The sequence below is a fragment of the Rhinolophus hipposideros genome (assembly GCF_964194185.1).
Source record: "Rhinolophus hipposideros genome assembly, chromosome: 8".
Lineage (NCBI taxonomy): Eukaryota > Metazoa > Chordata > Mammalia > Chiroptera > Rhinolophidae > Rhinolophus > Rhinolophus hipposideros.
Window position 1 is genome coordinate 91560219 of NC_138054.1, and position 9908 is coordinate 91570126.

A 9908-nucleotide genomic window follows, 5' to 3' on the forward strand; every position below is an offset into this window, starting at 1 on the left:
GAAGCATTACCAACCTTTACACCAGGAGGCCCATGCCCTGCTACGAGCAATGGCGTTCAAAGCAGAAAGATGCCATACAACCTTACATACACACAGCCAGCATACTGACGGGGAAAAGGAAACGGAAAACCACCCTGTACTCTGTCCCGCCTTACAAAGAGTCAGGGACTGCTGTCCATTGTCCATCTATACAGAAAAGCACTCTCCTTACAAATACGTGACAAACATCATGGATGGAAGACCATCTATGTTTACAAGCCCCTCTTAACACATCTTAATCTCAAGATTTATGGACACAACACCCACTGATGGCACGAAATACAACAGATCTGATAGTGTCTGATCAACCTATCTCTCGAACCTGATTAGGCACTCAAAACAGAAAGAAAAGAGAGATTACACACACTGTAACCTGAAGAGAGTGACTACCCTGTACTCTTCCTCATGTTATATGGACAAAGAAGAGAGCGGGAACACTTCTGACTCAAACACACCAAAAACTAAAGATAATACTGTAATAGGCAAAGTAACATCAGAAGACCCCGCAGGTTGTTGTGAATGAAAGCCCCAAAAGAGTAGTATACTTGTTGGCCCTGCCCAGAGAAATTTACTGTTATCAAGCCAAAGAGACAGAAGGATGGCTAAATGCAGCAAAAACAAAGTTCCAAAATCCTACACGGAAAGGCCCAGACACCTGAAGGACACGGAGTTTCACCCGGGAACATTATCCAGTTACAAACATGACTATTACCCTTTGCCTTATGGCTTAAGCCCCATTCTATCATCCTATCCTTAGAGACACAAGAAGTACCAGTGCCTCTTACTACAGGACAAAAGGAATAATGGGCACCCCCTCTCTACTGAATGATAGGTTATGAATACAGTAGAGCTACAAATACCTCTTTATAATAATGATGGCAAGAGCAATAAAGAAACCTCTTTTTGTGGGCAAGAAAGGGAGGTAGTATTTAAGGTATCTACAACATCCAAAAAAGGGGCATCGTAAGTGATTCGAGAAGACTGAGAACATTTTAGAAGATGATCTGTTATAATTGAAATACAAAAGAAATACATATTGCCTATCACCACAAGAAATATTCAGTCACATGTTCACATGAATAAAAGACACTGCCAAACCACATACTACAACAATCCTACACAAGAGTTCTTCTTAAGAGTGAACTACTAGAAGAATTGGTTCCTACAGGCATTGTGGAGGGGAAATCTAATTTAACACAGAAAAGAAAGAAACAGTGCATTTCAGGCTAATTCTTTACCATTATTGTCATCATCATGCATACCATGCCTACATCCAAAAATAATCTGAGACTATTTACCAAAAAGAAGAAAAGACAAATGACAGTACCATTGAAAAGTATAAAGTATTAAAAGTCTCATAATAAACAAAAGCGGTGGAATTACAACAGATACCTAGCCTAAGAATGGTCACTATAATTAGGTATTAAATTTAGATATAATACTTCCTGGCAACGAAAATGTAATAGCAGCTCATATAGTTTTTACTATCTGATAATGTGAAACATACCAGTTAATCACACGAGAAAATTATTTTTCTCCCACTTATTTCTGTAAAGGATGCATTTGGTTTTATATTCTATACAATACCTAGCGTGCTGCTAGATATTCAAATATTAAACAAGAATTCCAACCAACCATATAGCTAAATGACCCTAAAAGTTATGCCTAGACATTAAAAAAGAAAGTTGATTTTACTTTTCTCTGAGTACATGTACACACACACACACACATACACACACACAGTCTAAAGGAAAGCTCACTGCCTCTCCGGGTCTCCCCTCCACCCTCCCCACCATCCCCACTCCTGCAGGGATGGGGGGAAGCTCAATGGGATAGTACTATACTTTTGTGAGATGATAATCCAAACAATTAAAATTCCGAAAAGAATTCTTTACAAGAACATATAAAGAGGCAAGCACAAGATACACTGAAATGTCATTCATACTAAAAAGCTAACAAGAGTCCTGTGGTCTCAAGCAAAGTCCCATAACAACCCCCCCCCACCCTCCCAGGTCCCCGCACATAACAGAAGCTCAGTGAAGGTCTCCAGAATGAATGGAAACACAGATGTCAAGACAACTTTTCTCCAAAATAAATTCAAGGACCCTACCAAGGAGGCAACAGGCACATTCTCTCCGACCGAGGAGGAGAGGATACGAGGATCACCTTCCGGTGCTTTTTGCATAAGGAAATTACAGAGACGTGTAAGTGCACACACAAAGGTCTTCCCGCAGAATCTGAGGAGTGGGGGAAAATGGGCCCCCTCAGAATCGGTTCGATAGCATTATAATCCCACCAGTACATGGGTTACACCCATCATAAACAGAGAACTAAAATAATGCCACCAACTCAAAAAAATGGGATATTTCAGAAGGAAAGCCTAAAAAGTAAAGAAAAGCAATGCCCTGGATAAGCAGGATATGTAATGTGGAAATGTCTCAAAGAGCAGCCCCACTCTTTTGAAAAGGAAAACCTGACCCGATCTGACCTTGAGTAGAGGTTGCTGTGTACATGTCAACATTCGGAATCCACCGAACAAACAGATGAAGAAACCCAACATTTCCCAGACGCAGGATAAGTCAGGTCTTTGAGAAGACATGGGAAGCGATGTCCCAGGGGGTCCCCCAACCTTGTCCAAAAAGCAGAGGGGTAAGGGGTGAAGAAGGAGACAGTGATGGTCTAACAGAAAGACAAAACAGAAAGGTCATTAAGAGAAGCCACCTACACGAGAACACAGTTCACCGGAAGAGTAAGAGGAAAACACTGACCTCCGATAATCTGTGGGGACGGGTGACACAGAAAGCACAACTGTATTAAACGCAAAGCCAAGAGCCTAACTTGACACACTAACCTCAGCCGTGCTCTTCTAACCTTTACCACGTCCTTCCATGCCTGTTCCATGGAGCATCCGGTTAGCACGGAAAACTCCAAAAGGCAGTCGGTGGGATGGAGGCGGGCAGGCAAGGACCCACCACTGTTAGTGACGTCTCTACTGGGAAAATGCCAATATATACAGGTAGTCACCTCTCGTTTTCCAAGCGTCAGTAATACTACACCCTAATAATACACCATTCCCTCAAGCTGGGTATAGATACAGACAGAATAAAAACAATATAAAAACTTAAAAAAAAAAATAAAAAAGCAAACTGAGGTCAAAAGTGCTACTTTCGGGCAATGGGTATTAAACCCATTGGAGAATTCAATATTAACTGAATGACAGAGCCCGGAAGTCAGCCTAATGCTGACCAGTGCTCCAGATAACCTTGTATCCTTTCTCAGTAACCCAGGTGGATAGTCTCCTTGCTAGAAAAGTGCTTAAAGGTCCAAATGCTCTGACAGAGCTCGCTGGGGAGGATGAGGCTCGAAAGCAAGCCAGTCCAAAAGTAAGTGACAGCAGCTAGCAACCATTCCAAGCTCCGTGAGGGAAGGAAGTGAAGGAACCAGAGGAGGCTCACATCTTGCCCCTGCCCAGGAGCCCAGGGCAATTAGCCAAATATACACACTGTGACACTCAGGGAAAACCTGGAGAATAATCCCTCCCATTTTTCATGAAGTGTCACAGGCCACTCCAAAGGTACCCCTTCCTAATGTGCACAACCTCTCTCAATTACTTCAATGGCCAAAATAAAACAGCGACATATTTACGGCCGTTCATTTCTAGTTCTGTCACAGAAACACATATTCTTCTCACCCACTCCTATCGTTTGCCCCAAATACATGAAATCTCTTTCCCCTACTCGGCAGCAGTGAAATCAAGATGAAAACTTTTAACCCTATGAAGAATCAAGCCGAGAATACCACCCCCGATTCAGAAAGCCTAAGTTATGGTGCTTGTCGGCCCTCTACACTTCATGTACTCAGGGACTTGGTGAACATTCAGGATGTCATTCTGCTTATTCAGTACAGTACAAATGACAAATGAAAGAGTGGCAAAAACTGGCCATTTATCAATGAGTCCTCTGATTCCTTTAAGCCTGAACATTAATATATACATATATCTATATCCTTATACATCACGGTCCCCACATACACCCAAAATGTATATTCGTCTAACCCTTGCAAATTTCTGTACATACGTAATGTATGTGATGTAACCTATGAACATGTACCTACGTGTGTGTATATGTATATATATAAACAAACACGTAGAAAATCATGATAATCTTTTTTGCCGAAACAGAACCAGAGAAGCAAAAAATAGAAAGCATCCAAATTTTCCCTTCACCTGAAAGCTACAAGATGGAAAGAAATGTTTGGATCCCACAAGGGACGACCCCAGGGCCAAAGGAAGGTTCTAGTACAGGGAGCACACTAGCAACCCCTTCCCGAAAGGCATGTGGGCGACATGGGTGTCTACACTCCCTTTTCTGGATGGAAAGGCATATGGCTTCTTCTTACCCAGCCAACATGAATACAATTTAAGAAAATTAGAAAAAGTCAAGGTAACAGGCTCCCTAAATATGGCTGACTGGGAAACAGGAGCCATAAGGAGAATAGGAGTTCTCCTAAAAAAGAAATGGGAAGTTTATTTCCAGGGAAGGTTCAAAGACTCTTGAATGTTGGGTGCACAAAGTCTGGTTCTCACTGCACCGAAGGCAGTAATTAGAACACCAAAAAACAAGGGAGCATGACCCTCTTCCTGGTCGGGTGGTGTCAACGGGTGAACCATGCCCCCACCTAAGGGGCAAGAGCAAACCTGGAAGCAAAATTATACCCTGGTTTTGCTCAGACATTCGGAGTGATCCTCGTGGCCCCTTCTTACTCCAGTAGGAGGCACCATGGAAGCCCTGCCCTACATCTGATGGGGCACCCACCCTCACCCACACAAGGAACTCGGAGGACAGAGAACATTTTTCAGGGAGACAGACAAACGGGGAAAGGTGCCCTGGCATGTTCAGTTCCTCCCTAAGAAAAAGAGGGCAACTCAAAGGGTATTCAGGAAATGAGCTCACCCTAACCCAAGAAAGTGTGCGGAGAGTGTGCATAATCTCTGCGAAGTATCTGCTTTCCCATTTAGAAATGACTTCAGCGCTGCACAGGCCCCCACTATCCACTGGGTGAGGGAAAAGGAACATGGGTAGCCCGAGTCCCCTTGTCCTGGCAAAAGGGTCAATAGATGGTGTGCAGAGGCCCCAAAAGATTCCCCAGAAGATGAGAGGATGAGACGGACCCCTCTGCCAAAGAAGCATCAGGGTCACAGAAGGTAAAGGGCAAGGGAGTATGGAGATCCTCACTTGCCATAGAAACGGAGACCCCACCCTCCCGGCTGCAAGGGGTACAAGGGCAAGAGTAGGATGGGAAGGGCTGCCAGGGGCGGGGATGTACGCAGGCCCCCTCCCAGGAAGGGAAGGGGGAGGGGTCACACGAGGCCCTGCTGCCCGGGGACGCTCAGCAGGAGGGGGTCCCCCTGGTGGGGAGAAGCGCGGGGACCCGGCCGGCTCTGGGAGGCGCCCACGGAGCTCGAGGGTGACGCTGGACAGTCCGCCTGGCCCTGCCGCCCGAGAGCCAGGGGCGGCGAGGGTGAGCGCCCGCCATGCCCCGACGGGGACCGGCCCGGGCAGTGGGGCGCGGGGCCGGAGGGGGACCGAGACGGATAAACTTTCCGCCCCGCGGCCCCCACCCGGCCGGCGTGGGGGGCGGGGAGCGGGGGCCGCGCCGAGGGCCCGGGAGCGGCGGGGATGCCCGGTCCGGGTGGGGGAGGCGCCGGCCCTCCCTCCGCCGACTCCTCCTCCTCGCTGGGCCCGGCCCCCGCCCGCCGGCCCCCCGCCCCTCCGGCCCCAACCCGCCCCCGGGTAGGGGTGTGCGGCGCCGCGCTCCGCCGCCCCGCGAGTCACCTCAGGACCCGGCTGCGCTCCGCCCCCCCCCACCCGCCGCCCCCTCCCCGGCCGGGGCGCCCGCCGCCCGCCGCCGCCGCCGCCGCGCCCCCGCGCTCCCGCCCGGCGCCGCCGATGCCCGGGATGTCCGGCGGGGCCGGGTCCCGCTGCCCACCGCGCCGCCCCCGGCCCTCACGCTCCGGCTCTTACCTTCCGGCTTGTTTTCGGCAGCCATTTCCCCTCCGCGCGCCACATCCTCCTCCTCCTCGCGACCGGGACCCCGAGCGCGCGCCTCGTACCGCCGCCGCCGCCGGCCCAGCCACCCCGCCGCCGCCGCGCACCCGCCCTGGCCCCGCCCCACGGCCCACGCACTGCGCCCGTTGGGCCAGGCGGCTGCCACTCATCGCTCCCGCCACCAATCGCCCCGCACCAGGGGTCTCACTACTCTCCGGGAGGAGCGTCCTATCCATCAGGCCCATTGGCTGGTCACCACCCAACGGAATGTAAGGATTGGTCAAGAATCAACGCCCCCTCCCCACCCACTCCCAGGAAAGCCCGCCTTCCAGACCTAAACAAAGCTTCCCAGTGGCCAGAGCCCGAAGGAACTGCCCAATTAGGAATGAGCCCACACGGAATATTTCCTCGAGGCCGAGATGTGGCGTTATGATTGGGCTTTACTACAGTGTTTCCCAGGCCGTCCAGACCAATCAAAGGGGGTTCCCGGAACTCGGGAGCGGCGAAGGGAAGCCCCGCCCCCGAGCGTGACCGTCAGGAGGAAGGCGCTCGCTCATTGGCACGCTGGGGCTTTTCCCGCGTGCTCCCGGGGCTGAAGGACGTTCCCGGGGAAGCCGCTGCCGGCGCGTGGGGGTCCTGGTGGCAGTGAGGACGCGGCCAGATCTCCGGGATCCCGCCGCCTGCCGCAGCCAGGAGACAGGGGGGACCAGAGTGCCTCGGGGCTGTGGTCGGCCGTGCGCAGCTCTTCGGAACCGGTCGGCCCCGGAGTCCGGGCGCCGCTGCCGGCGGTAGCGGGAGGGGCGCGTCTCCTGCCAGGCCCCGCCCCTTCCCCTCCCCTTCCCCTCCCCCCGCCACCGGCGCCCCACTCCCTCGGCCCACGCTGCTGCGGCCCCAAGAGCGGGTGCCCAGCCCGCCCGTACCTGCCGGTGCCCGCCTCCCGCTCCCCGTCCCCTGTGTGCTCCGTTGTCCCCCTTTCTAGCGGCTTAAAATGTTGAAACTTTATTTTGGTCACGTTGGCCATGTGACCCACAGAGCCGATGACTCATAAAACGCCTGTCCCAGGATGAGGCCGCTGAGCAAAATCGGAGAAACGTTAGACCTCGGCGTGCCTGCTCCGAGGGCGAGGCGAGCCAAGTTGCTTGCAATCCTGGGCTCGCGTTCGTGCTCTTTTCAAGCCAATGTTCCATGGTCCCCTGCACTCCCGCTCCGTGCGAGGTGGCTCCACTAGCTGGGGGTCAGTCCGACAGAGCCTAGAAACAGGTTAGCATCCACTCTACGGGGGACAGACACACGCTGCAGCTTTTCTGGAAACCCATCCACACCTAGTGGACCAGCACACACTGTACAGAGAAGCGTGACGCCACAGGAGATGGTAAAGACGAAATGCCCCCACCCAGCGAAATTCAGGAATTGTGCACATGGGCAGGTCATACCAGAAACAAAGGACAGGGCTGAACTCTCAAAGTTTAAAGAAAAGGGAAAAAAGTTGCGAGAAAAGCAGATCTACGTGGGTCCTGCAAGGTTTGCAGGGAGAACATTTCATTCTTCTACATTTTATTTTTCCCTTTGCTATCGTTGATGACAACTAGCAGAATTAGCGAGAGGTCCTCCTTGGAATATTTTGGCATCCAGATTGGCTGTCAAAGTGAATTCCGTGCCAATCTTAACGTGTTCTTTTTCTAGTCTTCACAAGCAAAAATTTCTTAAGTTATCCAGAAATAAAGATTCCTGAAAGAACGTTTTGTGTTATACAATCATTTTTCCACAAACTTTAATTTTATGAGCCGCAAAAAATACAAAATTTTAACAACTAGGGTACAATATTTTATCGATTAGCATTCTTAATAGTACCTATGTTCACGATATGTATGGTGAAACATTCTTAAAAGTGCTGGTGGCATTGAAAATTAGTATAACCCTTTGAAAAGCAATTTTACAGTATGTATTAAAAACCATAAAAAAAATGTCTGCATCCTTTGACCCAGTAATCTTACTTCTGGGAATCTAGTCTAAGGAAATAACACTTAATGCCAAAAAAGCTATATGTGTGAAGGTATTCTTCACAGGATCACGGTATTTATTACAACAAAAAACGAAGCATCCCAAACGTGCTAATGTTGGGTATTTAGTAAGTAAACAGTGTTATGTCACCACAATGGAACATAGTAGTCACAGACATCGGAAACAGAAAGAATAGCTTACTTGCTTCGGTGGGGAGAAAAAAGGTATTCAAATTTATGGTGTTCATTTATTGTAGATGGTATGATTCTAGGTCTAAAAATGGCATTTTGTAAAACGACTGATAAAATACGACACCCATTTGGGCGATTATGAGTGATTTTTCTTGTCTATTTTCTATAATACTGTCATAAGTATATATCTTTCATAATTAAAACATGTATTTAAACTAAAAAATAATTGTATCCGGTGCCTACTAGAGACCAGGCATTGTGTTAGATTCTGAGAATTAAAGGTGAATAAAGTTGAATGTCTTCCTCCAAAGAGCTCACGGCCTAGCAGGGGTTAACACACGTAAACAACAGTAGATCAGGTGTAGTGGGGACACATGAAGGTAATGAATATCACCTGAGCCCCAAGGAAGCGTCACCATAACCATGGAAAGCACCTTAGATGCAGGCTGCCAGGGCAGTACTCAAAGTGCAGCCTGGGGACCTTGGGGTCACGGAGGGATCCGCAAGACACTTTCTGTGGATCCAGAAGGCCAAAACTATTTGCCTAATAATACTATGTCAATCTCTCATGTGTATACAGTGGAGCTTTCCAGGGGCTACACAATATGTGATGTCAAAAGAGACTGAAAGACGCAAACAGGAGAATACAGCAGTCTTCTGTTAAGGGAGAAATTAAAGAGATTAGCAAAACTGTAAAACAATGCCACTCATCACAAATTCTTTGTTTTGAAATTTTTAGTTCTAAAAGTATGTATATCATGTAATGGGTTTATTTTTTAATGAACACTTTTAAATTTCTTTACAGTAAACTATAGATAAATAAACCACATAAACAAAAGCTCTTTGGGGTTCTCCAGCATTCTTATGAGTTTAAAGGGATCCTGAGATCAATGAGTTTGAGAATCTGGGCTAGAGGATGTTTGGAGGGCTGATTGGCTGGTGTGGTAGTTTGGAGTGCTACATTTGTACTGCTACGGTATAACAAAGTATCCTAGACTGGGTTGGCTTATGACAACAGAAATGTATTTCCCACAGTGTTGGGAAGTAGGAGTCTGAGATCAGGGTGTATCCTCAGACGTCCAGGAACAGAGAAGGGAAATGAGCTCTCTCCTGACTCTTATTAGGGCACTAATCCCATCCCGGGCCCCACTTTCATGACCTCATCTAATGCTAGTCATCTCCCAAAGGCTCCGCCTCCTAATACCATCACGTGGGGGCGGGGTAGCATTTCAACATGGGAATGTGAGGAGGACACAAAATGTTCAGTCCATAATAGCTGGTGTTTGTCTTTGCTTAGAGCGTAACCAAGACGTGGGCATTTCCAGTAAGGGGAGCAGCCTAGGTTCTTGAATGAGCCCATATAGAAAGGAAAGGAATCAGCAGACACAGATGTGCTGGATACCCCACCCCCTGCATCCTTGCCCATTTGAGCCTGAATGTTCTTCAGGGGAAGAATGCTACTGTCCAGGAATAGATGGAGATAGGTGAATAACGAAAATGCTAAACTGTTACTTTTCAACTTCAAAAAATATTTGTAAAAGAGCTTTCTTCCTGATCAGCTTTCTGAAATCATTAAAGTCACTGTTTATCATTACTGGTGCTGATGTTAATAAAAGTGGTTGAACTTGCT

The 9908-nt window shown here is 48.5% G+C and overlaps 1 protein-coding gene across 17 annotated transcripts in view; it reads right to left on the reverse strand.

Moving 5' to 3' along the window:
- Positions 1 to 6200, reverse strand: part of CAMTA1 (calmodulin binding transcription activator 1) — an 807730-nt gene extending 801530 nt beyond the window's left edge. For 14 of the 17 annotated variants that reach the window (XM_081054796.1, XM_081054795.1, XM_081054794.1 and 11 more), the window contains exon 1: positions 6063 to 6178. In XM_081054796.1, the coding sequence (XP_080910922.1) occupies positions 6063 to 6107 (45 nt within the window). In that variant the 5' untranslated portion in view covers positions 6108 to 6178. Of the gene's footprint in view, positions 1 to 6062 lie in introns of all 17 variants that reach the window. The other 3 variants (XM_081054811.1, XM_081054789.1, XM_081054804.1) reach the window with 3 other exon arrangements.
- Positions 6201 to 9908: the final 3708 nt, after the last annotated feature.